The sequence below is a fragment of the Drosophila erecta genome, unplaced genomic scaffold (genome assembly GCF_003286155.1).
Source record: "Drosophila erecta strain 14021-0224.00,06,07 unplaced genomic scaffold, DereRS2 tig00000021-arrow-pilon, whole genome shotgun sequence".
In the NCBI taxonomy this organism is placed as follows: domain Eukaryota; kingdom Metazoa; phylum Arthropoda; class Insecta; order Diptera; family Drosophilidae; genus Drosophila; species Drosophila erecta.
In genome coordinates this window covers 1,271,249-1,296,810 of record NW_020825198.1, presented here as the reverse complement: position 1 = coordinate 1,296,810, position 25,562 = coordinate 1,271,249, and the positions used below count along the sequence as shown (strand labels likewise).

At 43.3% G+C, this 25,562-nt stretch overlaps 3 protein-coding genes across 5 annotated transcripts; all 3 read right to left on the bottom strand.

The window, feature by feature from the left end:
- Nucleotides 1-1,408: 1,408 nt before the first annotated feature.
- On the bottom strand, nucleotides 1,409-19,003 carry LOC6545544 (C-type lectin 37Db). Of its 3 annotated transcripts, none has more exons than XM_001971073.3 (5): nucleotides 18,084-19,003; nucleotides 13,470-13,937; nucleotides 6,412-6,515; nucleotides 2,708-2,816; nucleotides 1,409-1,946 (listed from the first exon to the last, which is right to left on the bottom strand). In XM_001971073.3, exons 1-5 carry the CDS (start codon nucleotides 18,280-18,282, stop codon nucleotides 1,696-1,698), a joined length of 1,131 nt encoding a protein of 376 aa, XP_001971109.1. In that variant the 5' UTR covers nucleotides 18,283-19,003; the 3' UTR covers nucleotides 1,409-1,695. The 3 variants fall into 3 exon arrangements, with proteins under 3 accessions (XP_001971109.1, XP_015013612.1, XP_026832697.1); XM_026976896.1 differs by lacking the exons at nucleotides 13,470-13,937; nucleotides 18,084-19,003 and adding exons at nucleotides 9,351-9,551; nucleotides 9,775-9,793 and having other exon boundaries at nucleotides 1,413-1,946; XM_015158126.2 differs by lacking the exons at nucleotides 13,470-13,937; nucleotides 18,084-19,003 and adding an exon at nucleotides 9,351-9,828.
- Nucleotides 19,004-19,434: 431 nt separating this feature from the next.
- LOC6545543 lies at nucleotides 19,435-23,489 on the bottom strand. Its single transcript, XM_001971072.3, has 4 exons — nucleotides 23,326-23,489; nucleotides 23,009-23,255; nucleotides 22,301-22,947; nucleotides 19,435-19,941 (listed from the first exon to the last, which is right to left on the bottom strand). The coding sequence occupies exons 2-4, from the start codon at nucleotides 23,106-23,108 to the stop codon at nucleotides 19,684-19,686; spliced, it is 1,005 nt and encodes a 334-aa protein (XP_001971108.1). The 5' UTR covers nucleotides 23,109-23,255; nucleotides 23,326-23,489; the 3' UTR covers nucleotides 19,435-19,683.
- On the bottom strand, nucleotides 23,176-25,364 carry LOC6545542. The gene is made up of 3 exons (XM_026977760.1): nucleotides 24,131-25,364; nucleotides 23,597-24,019; nucleotides 23,176-23,255 (listed from the first exon to the last, which is right to left on the bottom strand). Exons 1-3 carry the CDS (start codon nucleotides 25,176-25,178, stop codon nucleotides 23,188-23,190), a joined length of 1,539 nt encoding a protein of 512 aa, XP_026833561.1. The 5' UTR covers nucleotides 25,179-25,364; the 3' UTR covers nucleotides 23,176-23,187.
- Nucleotides 25,365-25,562: the final 198 nt, after the last annotated feature.

The window sequence follows — 25,562 nt, the reverse complement described above, 5'->3', positions numbered from 1 at the left end:
GAATATTCTTCAGTCACCAGTCACCTGCAAGAGAAAGGCTGAAGAGCGTGGTGAAGAGCTCTGTGCAAAAATCGCACGACGATTGATGGGAATTTGAATGTTCTGGCTATGACGGGTGATAAGTGATTGATTAATTGGCCATCATGTTGCGACATCAAGTATTCTAGTGAAATTGAAAGCGCTAGTTCCTCGAAAGGGCGCCTCCTAAAACTGGTCAAAGAAGCATTTTTGCTACTTTGTTATAATTTGTTGTAATCCAGACAAAATTATATCTGAAAGTTTGCCACGTATGTCAAAACTACCACATTAATATGACATTTTCTTAATTATAAGAACTAAAGCATAAAAACTTTAAGGTGCATCCAAAAAGGAATTTTTTAAGTCCTAAACACCATTTCTCCATACAGGAGCATGGCCTCAAGATGCCCCACTTGTGCATTGCCTGTGGACTGAAATCTGAAAGTCCTGGCACCAGCTGATTTCTCCCTTCGCATCCTCTCTTTCAGCAGCTCCTGCGCATGTGCTCTCTTATCCTGGCTCTTAACGAGGCGAAGGCATCCTGTGTGCTGCCCTGGGTCCTGTTTTTGTGACTAGCCCTTGCCGGCGGCGACCGACTCGAGGATTACGGGGCTGATCCGGAGGGGAGTGCTGGCAAACAGCTGGACACGAGGACACTTAGGCGGAGCAGGACAGGAGCAGGGCTGTCCACTGGGATGAGGACAAGTCGCGAATCGCCTGCAACAATGTTCGCGAAAAGCTCTTCTCTCGTCACTGGAGCAGAACCAAGTCAATCAAGGATGGAAATCTCGAAGCCGAGGAGTGCTCTCGGCCTTCCTCTCCAGCTGATTATTTTATGGGCAGTAGTTTTGTTTAGTTGCCACACAGACAGGTGGCTGCATTGCCCAGGAGGAAAATTCAGGCAAAAAGAGAGCGCAGAACTTCGGGGAAATCTGCTGACAGGCACTTTCAGTTTTATTTGCCCGCATTATGGCGAAACAAGATTACCGAGAAGGGGGAATGTGGCATGTGGTATGCGGTGCTGTTCAAAATGGATTGCTCATACGCACCGTTGCACCCCATGGGAAACGCCGATTAAATGATGAGCTTGTTCCCCCAAAACGAGCTGGCTATGATGGGTATCGCTTTTGAGATAAAAGCACATTTGGATGCCCACTTCTAGGCTAATTAAATGAGTGGCGAACTCATATAAAAGGCTATTTTGGTGGTTCTAATTTTCAAAGCACATGTAAAGCTCATTAAACGGCGAATACTAATCCTTCAAGCTTACCTATGTAACGATTGCATAATTGCTAGCACTCAGTGGCCACCAGAGGAGGAAATAGTCCTTGATATCCTTGCAACTAGATGAATTGAAATAAAAAACGAGTGGCTGTCTAGTTTTTAAGATACATTTATTTATATTTTACATGAGAAAATACAAGCGATGCTAGCATAATTTAATTAGTACTACCTAATTATCAACAAGAATTTTATACACTTACGCAACTAAGCTAAGAATACGCGAATTTAGATCGTTCAGCGGTGAGTATGATACATATGAGTGTCAGATACACATTCACTGTCACCGGAGTAATCGCAGGCTAAGGCCAGTTCCACGCAACCAGTTAATCACTTAGTCGCAAATGGAGTGCGGACAAGGGTACGGATTCCGGCTGCCCGGATGAGAGGAGTCCTCTAGTTGGGCTGCACCTCGCAGACGAAGTAGGTCTCGAAGCTGCAGGGCGAGTCGTTCCACTTGAGGCCCTTGCCATCGCGGTTCCACAGCTCCAGGCAGTTCTCCTCCTCGCCGTTCTCGTACCGGAAATTGTTGGGCTCCCCGGCGTTCCAGTTGGTGAATGTGATGGGTCTGCCGGTGGCCATCCAGAAGAAGTTGCCCTCGTCGGCCAGGTCCGTGCCGGAAATCCAGAAATGTTCGTGGCCCAGGCCTGGAAATGGAATCGAATGGATTAAATTACTGTGCGTTGGTATGCCAGGTATTAAGTTAAGTCATTCGACTGCCTGACGCAGCCAATCAAAACATCTCTAACGTGACAAAACTCTGGCATTTGACAGCTGAACAGCTGCATTCAACTGCATTCAACTGGATTGCCACAGACTAACAGACTACCCGACATGCAACAACTGAAATCGGTTGAAAATCCGATCAATATGACAAAGCGCCGGCCAGCAAACAAAAGCATTTGCAAAAGCCGCAGGAATGAAACTGGGCTGCACTGGACTTGTGAACCGGAGTGCACTTTCTAGTGCCATAATACACGGAAGTTGGTAACCGAAAACCCAATGAAGAGGGGTCGAGCTGGGGAATCGGAGATTGGGACCTGGAGCTGGAGCTGGAGTTGGACTTGGAGGTGGCGGTGGAGGTGGAGCTGGAGTAACGAAGTCCAGCGCACTTTCCATTGCATAAATCCACACAAAACACACATGGCAATAGGAACGGACAAACGGAAAAGTGAATGTTGCACATTTTTGTTGAAAGCTGACCGCCGCAGGGCCATGGGCAACAGCCACGCCCACTCACGAAGAGGGCTGAGCCCAGCCTGCAGGCTAGTTGATACCCATTACCCATTTAGAACGTGGCTATTCTTCTTAAAGTGCTTTAGTATCGAAATATATATTTATAGCTGCACACGCACTCATATTTGAAGAACTCCTACTCGATTGCCTCCGACTTCGCACTTTAACTCACCAAAGTCACGTATGTGCTTCTCCAGTCTATCGTTCTCTTCCTGTGATGAAATGCTGGCCAGATGCATGCCGTGGTACCGGCAATATTGTGTGGCTTTGAACCAGTTTGCCTGCAAGAGAAAAATCACATGAAGTTGAAGCTGCAGTTGAATGGAATTGATTTGAATTTAAGATGCATGGCAAGTTAAAGATTATATAATTGTGTTTGCGCAATCGGCTGACCCAGTTTCCGAGCCGAGAGATCTCAATTCAGCGCCACTGAAAGGTGTCATTCAAACTCGGTCCTCCAAGCGACACTTGTCAATAAAACCCGGCCAGATTTGTGGCTCCTGTTTTTTTGTGGCAGTACATGAGTTGGGGGGCGGCATTGGTCACGCACTGGCATGGAAATTGAGTTTATCACTGAATCTGAATCTGGATGGGATTGTAGCCAATTAGTGTTGCTTCTGTATCTGATGCGGTTGGCCTATCTAAACGTTATCTGATCTGAATCGAGACGGGCATCCGAATCTGAATTGTTTTGCGGACTACGTGGCGAATGGCCATATCCTGTCCGCCCCAAAACAACATATTCAATTAACTCTAATGGACTTTGGCCATTGGTCATTAGCAGGAATGGATGGCTGCAAAAAACATTTCGCTTGGGTTGAGTTGGGCAGGGTTGTTTTAGGGGGCATGCAACTGCCGCACATAAATCGATTACGCAACTATACGTCCTGCAGCCTGCCCTGCTTTCACCTCGCTCTTTCCGCCATTAACTTGGCTTTAATTGCATTAGCCGTAATTGTGCGCGAATAAAGCGGCAGATGCGAGGATGCCGAGTTGTGGCATCCTGCCATCCTGGCATCCTGACATGCCACATGTGCCAGATTGGCGGAAGACGGCAGGCGTTTAATGCCCTCACTTGTCTTTCGCCTGGAAGTGTTTATTGGGCTGTAAAAGATTCATCTCGCCCGCCGAGGAGTCAATTAGTTTGGTGTGCCGAGGTGAAACTGGGGCTCTGTGGCTGCTAACAAAGCCCGTTTCCCGTCTTCTGTTAATGGCCCAGAATGGCTGTCAGGGAAACTGCAGAGGGTCAATGCTTTGTCTGACTGGCACTTTGATTTTGGCCAGGCGAATAAGAGGGCTAAAAGCAATTTCAAAGGTTGTCAGGGCTTCGACAAGGCTAACGCACAAAGAAAGTCTGAGCTTTGGTACAAATATTGTGATTAGCTTGGGGTCAATGGATTTGAGCATAAACCAAACAATCCTTAACAATCTTTCATGCATGCAAACTCTTACGCACTTGTATAAGTTAATTATATTTTGCCTAATATCAAATTAAACTTCTTCGCCATATTCTGTGCTCGAACATTAGGCAACCACTTTTGGGCTAATCAAATTGCAGCCCACAAAATTCTGTTGAATCATGTGCAATAGGCAACGGCGACCAATTAGGCGACTGAAGTTTACACAAAACTCAATTGACTGGCAACAAGGTGTTGGCCAGGTTGTTAATGTCATTAGCACAGCTACCTTACCCCCTTTTGGCCACCCAACCCCCCTTCCCCCTTTGCCCAGCTGCACAGGTGACTCTCAATAAGTTTGATTTGATTTGCGCCTGCGTGAAGTCCAAATGACATTATTGCTTGCGACTGGCGCTGTGCGGTTGTCAGGCCTTAATTTGGCCAAAAAGAAGTTAATTGCTTCATTTGCATATTTACACGCGAAATGAATTTGCATTAAATTGCTCATATGTATTGCGTAACATTGTGGCACCTCTGAAAGAAGTGAGATAAAGCGCCGAATGAACGAATTTTGGGATATTTTTAAACGGCTGTGGTAGAATTCCTAATTAGATATTCCCATAAACAATCGGAAAACAGTTTGGAACTGATAAGCCTGGTTAATTAACTCGGCCGTACGAAAACGAAAACAGAAATCAAATAATTAAATATTTGAACTTTCTGATCTGCTCAACGAACTTGGAAATACGCTTATACTCTATTATTAGTTAATGAAAACCGTTGAATCTCACTAATTATGGTAATTTGAAGTCGTAAAGATAATGGATATAGCGCTGAATATTCATGTATCCATGATAAACAAGAACGTTGAACTGACATTAACATTCCTAGGTCGATCTCCAATTAAAATCCAAGTCATTTAGATAATAACAATAAGCATTAAAATTACTTGTATAATATAGATGGATAACATTTTGCATTTAACCTTTAGCAGGCTGTATACCGATTCCAGATAGGGTAAGATCGAATAAATCGAATTAAAACGCCAACCTTCTGAGTTTTTGAGAAGCTTAAAATTTAATCGCTTTGACAATCGGGGCTGCTGGAGTGAGTGGGAGGGAAGATGTGGCCAGAAGGGGAGGTACCGTTAGGAAAAAAACGATTTTGGGAATATTTATGGATTTTGAAATCGTCTGGTTAGAGGGAGATGGATGTTTGTTTGTTAATTACCGAGCCAATAATTAATTAATTTCTTTGTTTATCCGCCGGCAAATTCCAAACAGAATTGTTTTATTTACACGCTCACTCAGAACCGTTCATAAGCCAAAACATGCAACGAAAGTTGATTAAATATTTATTTATTTGCTTTCCGCTGTTCGGTGCAATTAAAGCGTTCAAATGTCGAATTAAAAGTGTGCAGATTTATTTGTCATCGCTTTGCTATATAAATTAATGGAAACATTTTTATAATGCCAAGCAATGGAGAGATTGGAATTCGTTGGGCAGATTACATTCTGGTTTTGCATGATTGGCTGCTTCGGTGCTCACAGATAAACACTGGGAATATTCAGTATGTCCTCAAATTAGCTGGCTAACCGAACACAAAACCATAATGCCCGAAATGTATAGTTGCCATTATGAGCAGACAAGCTTGCAACCTATAAATCCAACACTTAACCCTTCCTGAAAGGCTACGCCCATTGATTAACACAAACGATATGCATCTCATTATTTTTACAATAGTGAGGCAGTATAATTTTATGGCACTAACTTTAAAGTTCAAGGAGACTGTGCTGTGCAGCTTATGAATATGAAAATATAATTCAGTTTGACGTGGAACCAGTAATATGTCTAACTATAGTATACCCACACCTTCCGTCTCGCTTCACTCAGCCTCGCCATCTCTTTCTATTACCCATATGACCTGTGGACCGACTCAACAGCGGTCACTCGATGCGAACGCCTTTTTGATGCTTTGACTAATTCGTTTGGAACACGAATAGCCACTTTGTTATCCATTTTACTGTATCCACCCAGCCGTGGCCGAGCTAGCGCCTCTTTTGATACCCTAGATATTTCACGGTCGACTAATAATATATGTTTCTGTAATCAGCTTCGATTTAAAATATGACTTTGAGCTCCGTTCTGCGAGGCTATGCTATCAACTCACACGAATTTCTGCAGACGAATGATTTCTGCTAGATTTTATATCTTTCACCTTTGTGAAGCAGAAGGCCCCAGTAATAGTGTAAGACTCAACCGAATAAGAAACCCAAAACCTGCTGCACAGTGTAAAACCCAGAGCTTAGTTTCTTCTGCCGCCCCTGCTGCAATATTCCATATGCAAGCATCTTGCAATCGACGGCAGCCGAGAAACCGGAGACCCATCAAACCGGACTGCTGGCCATTGGCCATTGGCAGTTGGGTCAGTTGCAGCCAGTTGGATGGACCGTTTTGTGGGGCGTGGAATGCGGCTCACCTTGAAGAAGATGCCCAGGTAGTAGCGCTTCTCCCCGAGCTTCAGCAGCGGCATCGTCCACTTGTTCGGCGTGTACTGCGACTCGTCCACGCAGTTGGGGCAGTCTAAAAATAGGGATCGGTAGGGAGGGGATTAGTGTCTTGCAGGAACAGCGGTCTTAACTGAATTAACGAGAAAAACGAGGTTAAAAGGGGTGGGTTTCGAGTTAAGGATAACGGCGAACCGCTTCCTTATGTTACACGCAGAAAATAAAATCTTAAATATATATTTTCATAAAGTGGCAAAGTTATGCTTTTATAATTTATCTGATTACGTATCTGATCTTTCCAGATACTTACTTATATTTCAGTAATATTGATAATATTGAGCTCTTTAGGTTTTCTTGCTTTTTTCCTGACCAACTCGAGGTCATTGCCGTCGAATTAGTATATCATAAAAATTAAGTAATTAAACATCTATAAACGCTCTAGGTAAGCGAAAATAAAGTTTCGAGTTCTGGTTTCGGTGACACTTAAATCGTTTCCACATGTTTGGTTAGTTCGTAAAATTTAAAGGACTTAAACTGGTTGGCTTTGCCATTTAAACGCCCAAAACTGTTGACACGCGATTTTTTTTGGCCCATAAACATTTATTACGTAGGTTGCCTTGTGCTTGTTCCCACATGATCGCAAGTCGTCTACAAATGTCGAAATGACAGAAAGGAAAATGACCGTAAATTAAATAGCATATAACAAATTAGAGTTCTATTCTTTCCCTTTTTGTTTGACTCATCTCCGAATAGTTCCTGACTAATTAGCTGCCGCATAAAACCATTTTAATTGGTGATTTTAAGTGCCGAACGCACCTTAAACGGACATATCAGAGACCAAGTGGAAAAACCTTTAAGACTAATTGCGAACGATGCGCGAAATGTTTGTTTCACCGCGAATTGAGTTATGAAAGTATTGTGTGAAAGATGTCAGGGGAAACAAATTCGCTGGGAACTTGTTCCTCTTAGGAAATATCCAAGAACCTGTTCGACTTGTCCAGCCGACTTGAGCATAATCCGCAGTGACGCACAACAGGCGGTTCAGATTGAACTAGAGCTCATTTCGGATTTGTGAGTCAGGGTCTCAGGGTCCGGCCAAACTTTTGTTTGATCTGAAGTATGTGAAGGTCACTACGCTGGGTTCTACCCACCAGAAGCCGAAACGGTTTCCCTTTTGTTTCGTAACTATCTTTGCGCTAATGTTTATTAATTAATCATACGCCATGTGTGCCCCCTGCGAAGGCCTTGCTGAATTTTGTTTTATGTTGATGGCGGTTGTCGAATGCGGCTGATTTATAAAGGGGGCGTAGTGACATGGGATTCACTCGAAAAAGAAATAAATTTGCTTTGGGCGTCGGGCCAAGTCCGTGTGAAAACGCGAACAAAAAGCAGTTAACATTTAGACTCCGTCGTAAGCAATGCAATAATGGCTTGAACAATGCGGAGATTTGGCAAGAGTTTTAGGTTTCTGGGCACTTGCTTATTAACAGAAAACCCAGCGAAAAGCTTATCTTATAGGTGGAAAATTGTGAATTCACTAAACCACCGTAAAACATGTTAGTTGGGATTGGCGTTAATGTTGGGGGTTTGTTTAATAGATTTATGGTGAAGCCTGTTTCATTAATTTAAAGTCTGACTTTGTTTTGTAATCCATTTTAGCACCTCTTATTTTTAATTAAAATCCCACACTTTCACTGCATTCTGCAGTTTTCATAGGCAGTTTTCGCAAGTGTTGCATCATAAAATTAAGCCTTCTCTGTTAATTAATACCACTCCTATAGAGACCGGTTAAATTGTTTGCCAGCTAAGCTTTTCCTGCTCCTCAAAGCCATCTTCTCTGACTTGCAACAAATTAAAGGTGCCAATTTGATTAGGATCGCAACAAACATGAAATTTGCATGCACCTTTCAACTTCAAAGATATCCGTTAAAGGGGAAACAAAGATTTTTTGATTATTTATTAACTTTGAAAGCAAACACAATACGATTATAGCTTTTTATGTACGGAGGCGATTTGTCATGACGATTATAAACCAGCTTCGAAATTATGTATCCTTTATTTTCTTAGTTTTATCTTCATTATCAACCTGATATTCCAACAAATTTGTCAGTGCCGCTTCCTGTTAAATTAATATACACACCTTTGCAGAAGAACATTTCGTGTTTTATGCAAATTAATTTAAACAGACAATAGAATTTCGTTTATAATTAAATGGGGTTTTCATGGTTTCAATAGTAGTGATTAGTGTTTATTAATTAAGTTGCGGAGTTGCAATAATTGAAAAGTGAAGATTAGATACAACATTGTATCTATAGGATTTATGGGGAACCACGCTACTGGTCAACGTTTTTTCAGTGCATTTTTATTTTTTGTTTAATCCCTATTGATTTTGCTTTATGCGCTTTACCCTGACCTTCATTTACATAATTCATTTTGATTTCGACCTTAACGGGCCCTGATTTCCTTTTCCAGTGATTTATATGGGATTTTGTATGCATTCATTTACCCCCCTAACGAATTGTTTGTGTCAACGAAATGGTTTGTTTTATTGCAAGCATTTCAGTAGCCAACAGTAAAGGCAATAAAATGCAGGCAGGTGCACAAAAAGCATTTGACTAATTTCGATCCGAATGACCAAGCCAGAAACGGCAAAACAAATCGATTGCCCCAAAAACAGAGAGAGCCGCGATAAATTAAAATGGAATTCGGCAGCTGTCTAAACATCATCCATTCGGCTCAAAACTCCTCCATTTAGGCGCCCAACCTCACACATCCCAACCAACCAGCCAACTAACCAATTTGGGAAAGTGAAAGTGAGTTTGCTTTGTGATACAGTTTTTTCGTGCAGGATTCCTTAAGCGTTTGCGTTGTGCAATGGTTATTTTTTCAGATATTCCACATTGAAACATACCAGCTACAGGACCAGGTCCTTTGGGCGGCGATGCCATTGTCCTGTCCAAAAGGCACAGCAGTTGGAGGGAGATTATCACAGACAGAACGAAATACTTTTGCATGTTGAATGGTTGGATTTGAAGATATTTCATAAATTGTATTACGTATGGGCTATATGCAAATGTTGTTTCTGCTCTACACACTTCCGCACACTTTTACCCTGAAAATGCCGTAAAATATCTGTAAATGCGTATCGAACAAATTTCGCTTTTCTATCTCAACGCATATCTCTCTCGGCCGTGCTTATTTTGTTCGAATTATGAATTATTTTAAATACAAATTGATGCTTAACGCATTAAGTCGAAAGTGGGCTAAATCGGAGACGGAAACTACTGATTTTGTATCGTGTTAAGCGGTGTGCGCCGGCGTGCGCCCCAACTGACCGTCGGCTGTCGAAGAACTAACTCTTTCGTCCCAACTTGGCTCAAACCAAGGCAGAATTCCGTCGGCGGTTTCGGGGGTGTCTCTCTCGGAGAAGAGCAGACTCTTCAGCTGGCTAGCTGCTAACTGGTTTGAGAGAGCCCAAGATCTCCGACTCGAAGACCAACTTGTTTGCTCCAAAACAGACGATTCGAAGCCCCCAAGATTAACATCAGCCGCGATCGGCCATACGTGTTATATATGGACATGGTCAGCAGGCGGCAGGCGGCAGGCGGCAGTCGGCGGACACTTGCGGCTGTTTGTCAAACACTTGACACAACCCCAGCTGGAGATCGATCCAGTCGCATCTGAAGCCGAATCCGAATCCGAGTCCGAGTCCGAGCCTCACCAAGGTGAGCCATGACGTGAAATGAACACCAAACCTTTTATAAGAACGCCCCAGTTTGGTGGCTCGAATTTGCGATACCCGACAGCCGCAGATTATTCAAAGGTATAACAAAAAAGCGTATCTTTTCTCACTTTATAGTAGATGGATTTATAGTAGATAGATATCTTCTTGGTTTATTCTTTTTCATTTTTCTGCTTTTGGTATACCCGGAAGAACTTTGCCAAGAGATGCCATTCTCACGAGTTAATTGAATAAAATATAAATCGACTACAAATAAAGCGAAAGAATTTGCATAAATCGTGTCTCATCTAACATACTCTGCAACTACCTCGTAACAGCTGCGAAGTGGAATCATTTCAAAATTCTGGTTTCACTTCTGCGGTCTTGGGAGCTCGATTTCGCCGATCCGTTCTGTTCTCATCTCATATCATCCCATCTCATTTGATCTGGGTTCTCGGATTACGCCATTTTCCCCCGGAATCGGGTGCATTTCATATGTGGGCTCCGAATTCGGTCTGCGAATAAACTGGGCCGAGCCAGCAAACTCTTCACTTCTCGCTGTTGCTGGCCAAATTTCTTAGCGGCGACCTTGGGATGCAGATGATGAACTAGTTTTGGCTTAGATTGCTCAACTCCAACTGCTTTTCATTCAGCGATTGCTGGTTTGTTTCTTACTTTACGGTCACACATGGCGTATACGCGATGTTTGTCAGAGATCACGTAGAAGTGGGAAGATAAATGGTGGGATAGTACAGATATGTGTTTATAAACGTCAGTGGGTGGGTTTTAAAGATGTGGATACGTGAAGATGTTATTTGAATCTATACTTTTTCAATCGTTAAATAAAGGCTACTTCTTTACCCTATAAAATGGCGATAGCAAAAACTTGACGCTTAAAGGCAGAAATTCTTTACCAAATAGAAAATGCATTAAGTTCATGAAACACAGTTTCGGTCATAAAATTAATCGTACGCCGAAGGGGGCAAAAACAATTAACAACTTTTTGCAGAAAAGTTCAGCAGCAAAAAAGGTTTCATAATTCCAATTGCAGATGGGAAACGCAGCAGCCACAATTTGTGAAGAAATCCAAAAACCAAGTCCGAAAACCAAGTGGCAGACACTTGTTGCACTTTGCATGAAAAACAACTTGATGTTGTCGCCAGTTTGATCTTTTTTTGGTTTTCAGCCTGCATACGTGTTTTAAATTAATTTTTTCCCTCATTGGATATCTTGTAAGCGGCATCGCAACAGCTTCGCTGTTCTTCATGAGTGAACTAATTAATTAATTGGAAACAGGGCTTCGTTAAAACAAGATACGATGCAGAGCAGCCGATTTTCAGATTTAAGTAGTTTTACCACCGAGTAGTTTTACTACCCAAAACCAGATTAGAGACGACTTCAGGATGAACACGTATATAGGCAACGAGTTCATTGCTATCTACCGAGAGTCAAGGCCAAAAGTGATAGCCTTTGATATTCTTTGGGGCTTTTGTCCGGGTATTCACCGAATCAAACTTTTGACGCAATTTACAAAAATTAAAAAACCATTAATTGCCATTTATTTTATCAATCATAATGATATAACAAGCTGGTGGCTGAAAACTTTTGGTCATTTGCATATGTTTCCAAAAATAGAGTTGGTAAAACCATTCTTGGAACAAGAGACTCCACCGCATCGACCCTCGCATTTGATTCGACTCGGGTGAATCCCCCAAACAAATCTGCTGGGGAACCTTGATCAAGTCTACGCAATGAATGGCCTCTGACGGATCTTCAAACCTATGCTTTTACAATTCGTATGACGCTAATGGCATGGAAATTCGAAATCAGCTTTTGTATGCTAATTTAAATAATCTTTTAGACCGTGAATGTGATAAAAGTAGTTTGTTGAACTAGATAACTCGTACTTCTAAATTTGTTTATTAGGAAAATGTTTGTTCTGTATTGTATAAATAGAATAGAATAGAAAGAGCAGTTTATGCGATTATACACTTCCTCTTTTCTCGAAACTCATGCATATTCTTATCTCAAGCGACTGTCGCACTGAATTTAAAAGATTCGCTAACAAAGTATCTTCAACTAGTTCTCAACTTCCAAAAGTGGGTGCAATGTCTCCCCGAATTCTGTTTTATGGCAGCTCTTTTGTTTCACATTTTTCTCGACTCGTGTGTGGGTAATAAATTTGAATGGTTTGACGTTTAGGTGAAATAAAATCCCGGCATCAAACTACTTCTAAAGTCGTCTTGATTCGATGCGATGCGATTCGATTTGTGGTCGTAAATTTGTTTTAAAGATTTTGCTCAGGGTTGAATCGGTGCGAAAAAGGAGGGACGGATGGCAACCAGTTTCGACCCTGGGCTAAGTGAAATAAAAACTTCATAAATTTGCCAATTTTTTCGCCTTTAAATTGTGTAAATAGCCGGGCAAAACGAGGCTCGTCTGACATGTTATATAAACACATACTCGCATGTATGCAGCCCGAGGCCATTCATCATACGCACTGTGGTCCCGGAGGCGACAAAGCGATCAGTGCTAACAAAAGGCTGCGAAATGCAAATAAATAATGAAGGAGGGCCCGCTTGAGAAGTGCGGGTAATGAGTTGGAATACTACTGATAAACGTGTGAAATATGGATTGGAATCAAAGCGGCTTAAGCCCCTTTCAAATGAATATATTTAATAGTAGAGTAACTTCAAATATGCAATTACATCGCCGATTAAAGAGGGGGTTGAAAAAATATATTAAGATTTTGCAAATACTTTAACAACAATTTTAAAACCCATAAAAACGCAGGGCAATTCAACAGTCAGCTTTAAAAATAGCATTTTAAGAAAATGTAAGTAATTTCTGGAAGTCCCTAAACGCGACACACCAAAAAAAGGAATCGGCACGTTAATTGTGATTTCCACCCAATAAGGAATTTTCATGAACTCCAAATGGAATGAAAATAAAGCAACTTCTCGAGGAATGAATTGTGCCAACATACCTCAAAAGCCGAAATAATTTTAAGGTATGCGATAATAATTGCGGCGATGAAGTTGGAGCACTTTGAGTGGAGCTAAGTAATTTAAAATGGATTGATGGATGGACAGCGTGGCTAATGGCACAGCCACCAGGTAAAATGTAGAGTTTAACTCAAGTTCCACGCTTGATCACTTTATCAATGGGTGGGTCAATGGGGAGTTGATTGATGGTGTTTAGAGCAGAGCTGCAGGTTGTTAAATTATAGGTAATACTTAAATACACTTGGATGGTTTTCGTTTTCTTGCAGGCAAGATAAATATAATATTTTGAGCGATCTTTACTCACCGTTGTCGACTTCGTTCTCGCTGGGATCGCGATGGAATATGTTCCCGTAGTACTGGTCGTGCTGCTCCGATTCCACGCTCTGCAGGGACTCCTGCACGTCGAAGTCGAACTCCTCCTGGTTGGCCAGCGGCTGCTGATCCCGATCCTGGTCGTCGGCCTCCTCCTCCTCCTCCTGTTCCTCGCGAAGTCGCTTGCGATTGTAGTCCGACTGCCTCTTGGTGGCGGCAGCTGCCAGGCGATTCCTCTGAGCTCCGCCGCCGCTCCTCTTGAAGTTGCCGCCATCGCTGGCCGCGAATCCTCGAGGACGTGGTCGCGGCGATGGTTTTGGCTTGGGCAGGATGTCCGCGATGGTGGGTATCTTCTGGTTGGCCGTGCGATTGGGAAACAGCCGGCGCTCCAAATAGTTGGCAAATATCTGCTGCGTTATCTGATTCTGGCGGGCAATCTCGCCCGGATCCAGTTGGGCGCCTGAAAGTGGAAAACAATTAATCACCGAACAAGTAGTCCCACATGTGGGTCACCGAAGAGTTGTGCAACAAGTCGGGTATCTTGATTTTTAGGGGTAATTACATAAAGTGCGGGACTGACAACCCACGTAGAGGTGTTGAAAATTAAGTAATTAAACGGAAACATTAAAAACGAAGACCCCACGAAGTCTGGTTACCCTTGTGCGATCACACAAGTATCACACAGCTATATACCCTAATAGCCTAATAGCGAGATAATGCCATCAGTTGGGCAATGAAGTGGTGACTTTATATATCAATGTTAGGGCATCATGATGAGCCCATCACTTGATGGATTTTTGATTACGTCGTTTGGGCTTCGCAGTGACACGCATACATCATTCAAAAGTCTGGGAATTGGGGGAAGACCCCTTGAAGACCCCAGCTGACCTTTATAGTGTTCGATCGTGGCTCTCTAGCCTGAGTTTTCTGTATGAAAGTGAGAAGATATGGTAATGCGGTCTCCAACCATAACCACTTGCTGTTTCGCCTCACAAAAAAGTGTGTCAAGGTCGGCTAAGACTTTTACTGCCCAGCATTTAAGCGGATTGCAGCCGCTTTATGACCATTTCCAGTTTCCGGAGCTCCCTGTGATGAGCTCCGAATTGCCAAATAATTGATATACATTTCGATTTTATTATCTGGGCCCGGGTGGCGAAATACCCGATGCCAACTTCCCTGTGATGCATTAGCCCCGCCCAGCCATCGGCTCCTGGTTTGAGTGGCATTTTGGGAAAAATGTATCTCATTGGGTGAGAGAAATATGTACATAAAAATTAATGGAAATTTATTGCGCAGTTAACGTAATGTTTTAATATTTTTTAAATATATCTTTTTGTTTACCGCTTATCGCATTGCCGCAAAGAGTTGAAAATTCCGCACTGACATTAGCCCGTGATTGAGTGGGGACATGAGCGGCTTTTTGGGGTTTTTCTCGGCGATTTGCAGGGGTTTTGGGGCTGTGAGTATGTGAGATGTCAGGTGAAACATTAATGCCGGATTACCGAAAACAAGGCCTCGGCTCACTTGACTTTGTATCGCGGGTAATTCGGCCTTTATCTGATTGCTTTCGGCCAATGAAATTGGACTCCCTGAATGGGCGAAGCACTTGGCAGCACATCGGCTGCAAAGATCTCCATTCAGATCAGAGGTTGTTAATCGAAAGTTCGTGTCTGCAGTAATAAAGTGGAGATTGTGAGGAAACTTATTGGAAAGTTGACTAGGGAAAGGCAATCGATTACATACTTTTAAGACGTCTCAAACTAAATACATTCCATTTGAGATTCAACTCATTTTCAAATAATTTATTAAGAGCATATGCTAAATTCGAAATTGATACACCTGGGCTGACATTCCAAATAACTTCAAGTTCAGTCCACTGAATACAAACAATTAGAGTCATTTCTAGCCCCATTCAGCGGATGTGGATACTTTTGTGGGTACTTGCCCAGAATTTCGAGTCCCAGCGGATTGGCAAGTCATCGAACAAGACTTTAATTTGCGCATTAATTACCAATCGAGCTGGATTTAGACTTCGACTTTGAAGTCGCCTTCGAAACGAGAACAAAAGGCCCTCGACGCACTCAAATGAACCAGACCAGACTTGAGTTCATTGTTCAGTTTTTGTTCCCCGACCGCCGCAATCCTTGGCTAGTTAAACGGCATTATGCGAGATAAATTGCGTCCATTGTTGGGCGCCATTTTCTTAGCGTTTGGTCATTGGATCGAAAATTTGACAGCAGCGAAACGTGATGGCCCGAATTCTTCCGAAGTTGTGAAGGGAACTGGGGAGTTCTGAAAAACAATTGCCGATCGCAGAAATGCACTCAGAGAACTAATAGATGCCAGCTATAGGCATTTCTATAAAATGGAATAGTTTGTTTGATCTCAGATCTTAAACTAAGATCTCCCTGTGCAGTAGTCAATCGACGGGCATTCAATAGCTGCACGACTTGGTGACCCAGATGTGTCTCCGTGCCGATGTGTATCTATATCGGGCAACAACTATATAGCAGATACTTGGACCGGCTAATTGTCGTTCGCACAGGCCACATAAATCATGACAACTCGCTGAGGATGTTGGCTTTGCCTTGGGTGGAAAACGAGGCGAAACCTATCAAGGCGGTAAATCATTTCCACCAGCATCTGAGTCCGCGGCCAAGAACCGTAAAATGTATCTGCCTCACTGTGCTGCAACGAGCGGCTGCAACTACTGCAGTTGCAACTGCAACTATTGAGGGCCGTGCAATTGCCGCTTGGCTGAAAAGAGGTCAATTAGCTGCGAGGAGTTGCCCAGAGACAAAGGATTTCGCAATTCCGCTCGCTAAACGATTGTTTTTTTGCCGCTTTTCGGTATCTTTTCTGTTTGCGGACCAGCTTCCACATTCCATAAAGATACTTTTTCAAACGCTTGCGCAATCGGCTTGTATTTCTAATTTCGGGTAATTACATGAGCAGCCAATGCGGCGTATACGTTACGCAGCTCTCAGGTTTCCAGTTGTGGTCAAACCTCTTTGATTGACGCACTCAAGGTGCCTTAGAATCGGTCTTTCCTATGCGCACTTTGATATATTAGATCATAATTTACTTAAGTTGGCAGCCGTGGTTCAATGTCAAGCTAATAAGCCCAAAAGATTTATTTATTCACTGCTGACATGTGTAATTTTATTCATGGTCATTTGGGAGTACAGTATACAGACCTGTTTTATAAATCGTATTTAATACTTGCATAAGCTAATGAATGAAGAGCAAACATATTTATTATCATGTATTCCCAGTGGTAGGCCTATACAATCACGAGATCATTCTTGCATTTTTATAAAAGTATTTGCATATTTCATAAGCATTTGTTTCGGACAACTTCGGCTAATTTTTGAACATCACGACACGCGAATTTAATTTCCAATGCAAATTAAAATTCTTTACTGGGTATTAAGTAACTTTGATGCTGGCCAATCGAAAGGTTTTTGAACTCTTGTTTTCATACTTCTTTGAACCCATTAATCTTTTGGCCATTGTTGGGGGAAAGGTTGTGGGCACGTGTTGTTTTCTTGCGGCTTTTGTTCTGGCCAAAAGTTCGCGGTGTATGAACCCGAACTTTGTTAACAAACTAACTTAATGCTTTTGTATAATACTCTGTGACGTGTTTTTTGAATGCGTCTGTATTTTCTGTATTTTATTTAATATTCTGAGGTCGCCGGCATTCCGATTGAAAAACAAAGTCAAGCAGCGACGCACAAAAGTGGACAAAAATATTTTTCGAACTGGATTTCTTGCCGAATATTTATGCAACTACAAGATGGACAGTGAACGCTTCTCCATATCTTATCACTACACTCAGCCTAAATATATTTTTAAAATCAGGTGCGCGTAGAAAAAGCCGATGCAAAAATTGGGCTCAAAATTGAATCTATTTGATGGGGACTCACTGGCTCAGCAGTCATATGCTTATGAATGCCAAAATCTTTAAATGCCAAATGGCGCTGGGGAAACACAATTAGCATTTTAATAACAGCCAGTACGATTTTGGCTGAAATCTGATTTTTTGTTGTACTACATACACGTATGTGAAAATCACACGAAGAGCTGGCGAGTCTTAAGTAGTATGCAGAAATAGTAGCGATAAATGTGTTGATATATTTTATGCAAATCCGATCTATTATAATCTCTAATATTAGTGACAAAAAACTCGATTTCGGCAGAATTCCAAAATAGACTTTGGCGAATGCATTTTCTGTCTTTTAGTGTTTTAAGGGAACAGCTACTTTAAGGCAGAATATAACTACTTTGTGAGAGTTCATTTAGGTTAAATGACAACAAGTTCGCAGTGACTTATGTTCTTTAATAATAATGTGTGACTTTCTCGCTTTCCAACCCACAGAACCCTTGAAGTGCCACAGCGTTTCCACCAACATCGGCCACATTAAGACGGCATTAGGAAAAGGCTTGATGCAAAGCAGTCGGGCCAAGAGCAATTGTGGGTATTTGCCAATCAATTGAGAGGGCCACTCCAAGATGTCCATCACAGAGACCAAGAGGCGCTGACCCTGACACAGATGGCCACAATGGAGGCACTTGGGAAAGTGGCTCAAAGGGGCCAAGTACTCACCTCTCTTATCACGACCATTGCCGCCTCCACTCTGGCTAATATTGCTGCTGCCGCCGATGTGACTGTTTTGGCCAAGTTGGAAGCCGTGGGGCTCCTGGCTGAGGGGCTTGGCCACCGGGATTGTGGTTACAGGTGAGTTGTGGCCGGAATCGACGCTGGCCAGCGAAATGAGCACTATGAGGAGCGTGGGGCGCAACATGATCACCGATTTGCACTCTTCACACGGATTGTAGGCACCAGTAAAAGTTGCAAGTGCACTTGACGAAACCGAAAACCGGGGAAAGCAAGTGGCTGTGGTATGCTATAACCTGCGATCTCGGGCTGTAACTGAAAGCCAACTGACCGGCGGAGGTTGGACTTTCGGGGGTCTCTAGATCTGGGGCCTATTTGGTATGCAGCTTCGCTTTCTAAATTATCAAAATATTGGGGAAATGTGTGGTATCGCTCGGATCTAGTTTGATATTCAAATACTATGCTTTTCTCCGCCCAACTGTCAACGCGGAGTGGAGGGGCGTTGTGGGGGAATCTATATGGGGACCATTAATTTGCGCCCTCGAATTCGGACTTGGAGCTTGGAGCCAGGTTGGGTTCGATGGCTGGTCGTGACGGCGTACGCGGATTAAGTAATCGCCCAGATCTCCACTCAATTCACTTTCTTTTCGCTTTCGCGGCGAGCGGGAGCTTGGATCGAGCGAACTGGAGCGGTTTGGACGTATCTCTCACTGGCTTGTGGTCGGTCTGTCGTGGAACGATCTCAAAAGTTGCTCGCATTCGGGGCCGATCCGCCGAATGGTTAACATCTAGGCTGGGGCACCGATTCACGATTTTCTCGGCTCTTTCCTGCGATCGCACTCGCCGTGTTAACTTACAGACTAAAGCGTTTGAACGCAACTAAAACGAGTTCCTCGCTCGACTCCTCTCCGAGCCATCGATCGGTCAGCTGGCCCGATCTGCGATCTGCGGTCTCCGATCTTGGAGCTCTCCCTCTCCATGTGGTGTACCTCGATCGGGGCTTACTCAACTTGTTTGGACTGACCAAACCGCATAGTTGCCGCTGCATCCACCGGCGACGCGATTCCCCCCTCTCGCGAATATTTCTGGCGGAGATGGGTCTCTTGGCTTTTAATTACAGGTGTGCAACACTGTTCTGCATCGCGAATTGGCTTTGTCGGCTATTTTTAGACCCATCTGAGTCGCAGATAAAACACCTCCGCGTCCTTGACTGGGCATTAAGTACCCCTAATGAAGATTTTCCGCTTTATTAAGTTTGCAAATTATTTCCTAATATATTCTGAAGGGTATTCGAAGTCTCACAAATAAACTAATCAGCACTAAGTGGGACTACAGCTAATTTTGCAATTTTAAATTTTAATTCTTGGTTTTCATCAATCAAAATTATACATTTACGTAACTAGTCGAAAAATTGAGCGTTCGTGCGTCTTAAACGGGTTGACATGAATGGGCCAAAGTCCATAACCAAATTTCAACTAACAGCTGCTGTGAATTTTCGAAGTGTTGCTCCAAAGCCAAAGGATGTGTTCCGAAAAGGTGTGCTTCAAGTCCGGTCGATGGAGTAGGATTCGCCTGGCATCTCCTACCTCTACTTCTTCTTCTTGCCCTTGCCCTTGCCCTTCTTGCCCTTGCCCTTCTTGCCCTTCTTCCCCTTCTTGCCACCGGTGAGCATTTCCTCGGAAACGTAGGTCTCCGTGGTGACCTTGCTGATCGGAAGAGTTACGGGCTGCTTGGGCGTCCTCAGCTCGATCTCGATGGTGTTCTTCTTGTGCTGCGACTTGGCCTTGCTGCCCAGTTTGACCAGGAACACGTCGCTATCGGTCTCTTCGCAGGTTTTGTAACATACCTAGCCAGGGAAAAATGAAAAATATGTCAGATACTTTGCAACAGCTAACCAAAATATGTTCAATTCAACGCGTTACATCTCCGCAGCGATTACCATAAATAAAAACCCATGGAGAGCTGCAGCGGATTTGCCACCGCAAACTGAAAAGAGTGTTCCACATTTGGAGCAGGCAGATGTTATGCAACTGCCCCACAATTGAGGCAATCGAAAGCCTTCCCGAAGTGGCAGAAGTGGCAAAGTTGCACCACCTGCAACAACGCTTAGTGGGGCCAAGTCACGGACCAAAAATCGAACTCACATTCCGCATCCGCGCACGTAACTAGCGAACTTAAAACAAGATGGAATGCTATAGTCGAGTTCCCCGAATATCAGATGCCAGATACTCAGCTGGTGAAAGTGCAAACGAAAAATTTCAACATTTTCTGGAATATCGGCAGAAATAGCGTAAAAAAATTTTTAAAAATTTACATTTTTCAAAAGCGTGATAGTTACAGTTTTGGGCGAAGTTTAATCAAAATCCGATTAAGATAAGTTGAGTTATGGACTTCAGAACTTCAGTCTTTGGACAATTCTGAATTCCTACAATATATTAACACCCAAAAAATTACAAAAAAATGTATAAAAAATAAATTTCTAAATTTGAATGCAGTTTTTTAGAGAATTGCTCCAGAAACATTTAGAGGTATGCCGCTTCAAAATCGGATTAAGATAAGTTGAGTTATGGACTTTAGAACTTCAGTCTTTGGGCAATTCTGGATTCCTACAACATATTCCCATCAAAAAAATTACAAAAAAATGTATAAAAAATAAATTTCTAAATTTGAATGCAGTTTTTTAGAGAATTGCTCCAGAAACATTTAGAGGTATGCCGCTTCAAAATCGGATTAAGATAAGTTGAGTTATGGACTTTAGAACTTCAGTCTTTGGACAATTCTGAATTCCTACAACATATTCCCACAAAAAAAAATCCAAAAAAATTAAAAAAAAATAAATTTCCAAATTTAAATGCAGTTTTTTAGAGAATTGCTCCAGAAACATTTAGAGGTATGCCGCTTCAAAATCAGATTAAGATAAGTTGAGTTATGGACTTTAGAACCTCAGTCTTTGGACAATTCTGAATTTTTACAACATATTCCAATCAAAAAAATTACAAAAATATAAAAAAAAAATAAATTTCCAAATTTAAATGCAGTTTTTTAGAGAATTGCTCCAGAAACATTTAGAGGTATGCCGCTTCAAAATCAGAGTAAGATAAGTTGAGTTATGGACTTTAGAACCTCAGTCTTTGGACAATTCTGAATTCCTACAATATATTAACACCCAAAAAATTACAAAAAAATGTATAAAAAATAAATTTCCAAATTTAAATGCAGTTTTTTAGAGAATTGCTCCAGAAACATTTAGAGGTATGCCGCTTCAAAATCGGATTAAGATAAGTTGAGTTATGGACTTTAGAACTTCAGTCTTTGGACAATTCTGAATTCCTACAACATATTCCCACAAAAAAAAATCCAAAAAAATTAAAAAAAAATAAATTTCCAAATTTAAATGCAGTTTTTTAGAGAATTGCTCCAGAAACATTTAGAGGTATGCCGCTTCAAAATCGGATTAAGATAAGTTGAGTTATGGACTTTAGAACTTCAGTCTTTGGACAATTCTGGATTCCTACAACATATTCCCATCAAAAAAATTACAAAAAAATTTATAAAAAATAAATTTCTAAATTTGAATGCAGTTTTTTAGAGAATTGCTCCAGAAACATTTAGAGGTATGCCACTTCAAAATCCGATTAAGATAAGTTGAGTTATGGACTTTAGAACTTCAGTCTTTGGACAATTCTGAATTCCTACAACATATTAACATCAAAAAAATTACAAAAAAATGTATAAAAAATAAATTTCCAAATTTAAATGCAATTTTTTAGCGAATTGCTCCAGAAACATTTAGAGGTATGCCGCTTCAAAATCGGATTAAGATAAGTTGAGTTATGGACTTTAGAACTTCAGTCTTTGGACAATTCTGAATTCCTACAACATATTAACATCAAACAAATTAAGAAAAATAAATTTCCAAATTTAAATGCCAGTTCGACTCGGCTATTGATCGTGGTCAAGAATGTATATACTTCATATGGTCGGAATCGCTTTATTCTGCCTGTTACATTATTTTCAACGAATCTAGTATACCCCATTAACCTACGAGTAACAGGTATAAAAATGGAATGCGGAGGCGATCAGCAGTGGTTAATGATCTAAGATGGAACATTCACTCACTGCTGCGCAACATTTCCAAAAAAATATTTTTAATAAATATACGAGATGCGCGAATAAATAAAGAAAGCGGAAGCGGATGAACTCACCTCAATACCCTTGCGCCTGGTGTCCAGATTGACGCCCTTCATGGTGTCCAGGATGTCCTTCCGCTCGACCTGCATGCAACAGGATCGCTTGTTTTGGACGGGACACTGCGCGGGCACAATGGGATCGTAGCCGCCGCAGAGCCGCTGGCGGTAGCAGTCCACTTTGGCCTCCTGGAAGTCGCAGGCCTCCTTGATCTTCGAGAAGGGCACGTAGTAGTTGTCCGTCTCGCAGGCGTCGTTCCCGGAGTACTTGATGTTGGCTCGCACCTTGGGTATATTCGGGTGGTTGATGATCCTGCCGCCGGTCCGGCGCTTGATGTGGTTCCGGGCGAAGGAGCTGCGCTGCAGCATATCGTGCAGGCAGGACTCCTTCGAGGGCTCGCAGTCATTGGGGTCATCGCGATAGCAGGGATCATCGCCAGCGCCTAAATTGGGCGCAGTTTCGCTGCCATCCAGGACGCTCTCCACCTTGTGGGTGTTCTTGAGGACGCGGATGGTCAGACCGCTGCCATTGAGGCAGGCCTCGAACTCATCGTACGCCTCCGGACCCGGATCCGGCCTAGTTGGCTGGATGAAGCAGGGCGCTATCTCCGGACTGCAGTCGCAATCGCAGGCGCACTGGCAACAGCCGTCGCAGTCATCAACATCTAGGGACGTCCATTTAACATGACAGTGGATCGAAATGGATTCATTGATCCTTCTACTTACTCTCGTTCATGGGCTTGAGCATCTCGTTCGTGATCTTGAACTTGCAGTCGACCTTTGGCTTCTTGCCCTTCTTGCCCTTTCTTCCCTTTTTCTTGGCCATGTTGAGTGGTTCAGTGGTTGAGTGTGTAAGTCAATACAATTATTCAGGAGTGATGCTGAAATCTGAATTCCGAAAGCCTTCAATTCTCAATTTGGATATTGTACTTCACCAGTAAGTGGCGCAATTTCCGCACAGCCCGTTTTCGCGCTAAAAAGTAAGCAAAATCGAGTTAATAGATCGCTACGACTGTGTTTAGCTCTATAGGAAAAAGCCGTACTGATCTTCTGTTTTAATTTCCATCCAAACTCGCGTGACAAAAACGAAGGATTTTATTTTTGTGTATTTTGTGCGGCTGACAACATTTCCCGTTCGAGTATACAAAACAAATGCAAACCGAGTGATGATCTTCTACCCGCCGTCTACTTGGTGCTACTAAAGGTTTTCGTGGAGCTACGAGACATGTGTGCTGTTCATTTCAAAGCCTACTCGGCATCCCTGAAATCCCAGTTGAAACCGTTTTCTAAGTGGTGTTAAATGTATGAACTCACCTTCATCACAGGCCATTTCGTACTCCTCCTCCCGCCGGTCGCACCTGCCACTGGGCTCCTTGTACCGCATTTTCCTGGTCGCCTGGAGGACTCCTTCGCAGACCGGATCGCAAACCTCGTAGACGGCGGACGGAACATTCTCGTCTCCTACGCGGCACACAGCTCCTCCAGCCTGACGCTTCTTCTTGCCCTTGCCATCTTTGCCATCCTTTCCATCCTTGCCATCCTTTCCATCCTTGCCGCCCTTGTCCTTACCATCCTTGTCCTTCTTGGGATCCGTTTCCGGTTTGTTCAGCAGCGCGGCCTGCATCTTCTCCTGGATGAACCGCGGGTACGGTGGAATTCCGCCGCAGGGACCGCATTTCTGCAGCTTTTGTTCGATGGGCGAGAGATTGCAGCGCTTTGTGGGAACAGTGGGACATTCTAGGGAAAAGTGGTTTGAATTAATATAATACATCATTCTATACAAAGTGCACAAAAAGTCTTTTATATACGGAAGAATCGATATGCTATAAATGGGATAATCAAACTCACCCCTGTCGAACTCGTCCTCGCAGTAATCACAGGGACAGAGTTTGTCCAGATTGCAGGAGTAGTACCTGAGGCACTTGGCCGGAGGTTCGACTCGCTTGGCACAAGGATCCACCATTGTGCAGCGACGACAAGGAGGCTGGGCACATGAGCCCTTGCAGCCCTTCTTGTCCATGGGTCCCCCGGTGGCAGTTCCGCCACCACAGCAGGGACTGCAGGGATCGCACGGATCGCAGGGGTCACAGGGCGGCGGACATGGCGGACCACAGCAGGGAGGAGGTGGGCAAGAGCCGCAGCTGGGAGGTGGAGGACATGGACCACAGGGGCCACAAGGACCGCAGCAGGGTTCGGGGCACTTGGGGTTCCGGGAGCAGACCTTGCTGAAGGGGAACGTGGACACTATGGTCGGACCATTGCACACCAATCGAAGGATCAGCACTATGTTGCCAGTCTGCATCTTGCAGAGGTTGAAAAGGGGCAGCAATCGCTTGGACAACTCCGAGGTGGGACACCACTGCTCGTGGCGTTCGTTCAGCTTCTCGTAGCATGCACAATTGTCCAGGAGGCCCTTGCTGGTGGGACCCTTCATCTTGGGCAGCTGGGCGATGTGCCCCAGCATGGCGCCTTCCCAGTCGGGATTCTCGGCATCAAAGGACTCCTTCACGCGGTCGAAGATGGGCTTCACCTTTAGCTCCGATAGTCCTATCAAGAACTTGCAGCTCTCCGTGCGCTTCTTATAGACATGAACCTGCAGCACATCCTTGTCCGTGATGGGAGAGTCCAGCGTGAACAGGGCGCACTTGCCGCACTTGGGCGAGCATGGGTTAACACAGGTGCCCACCTCCCGATCGCAGATATTCACGTAAACCGACGAGCGGAACGTGATCTCCGTGCAGGTGGGATACTCCTCCGGAGCGCAGAGATTCTGGCGGGTGATCAGCAGGTCGTCCACCACGAACTCGAACATGTACAGGAAGTTTCCGGCAATCTTGGGAGGTTTCTCTGGTTTCTCTGCCTTTTCGGACTTCTCAGTTTTATCAGACTTGTCCATTTTCGAGGGAATAAACTAACTTAGGCACTGATTCCGAAAATAATTTTGGCTAGTTTTTCGTTTTAGCGAAACTACAAATTTTTAAACCCGACCACACGCGCTTCCAAAAATTTTGTAAGTAAATTTGAATTTAGATTCCGATTTTGAATGGATGTCCAGACGGGGAGACGGTGGGGTTCGAACTGCCAAAACGATGGGTTTCCCGAAAGCTACTCGGATCAGAGGTATTTGAAATACTTGGGAACTACGATTATTTGTAAGCGAGCTCCACAAATACTTAGTATGCTTTCAAGACTGTTCTATATTGAAGCAGACAAGCCTGTTGCAGCCATCATAAAGTTTGATGTGAAAGATATAGCAGCGGGATGGAAATCATCATTTACA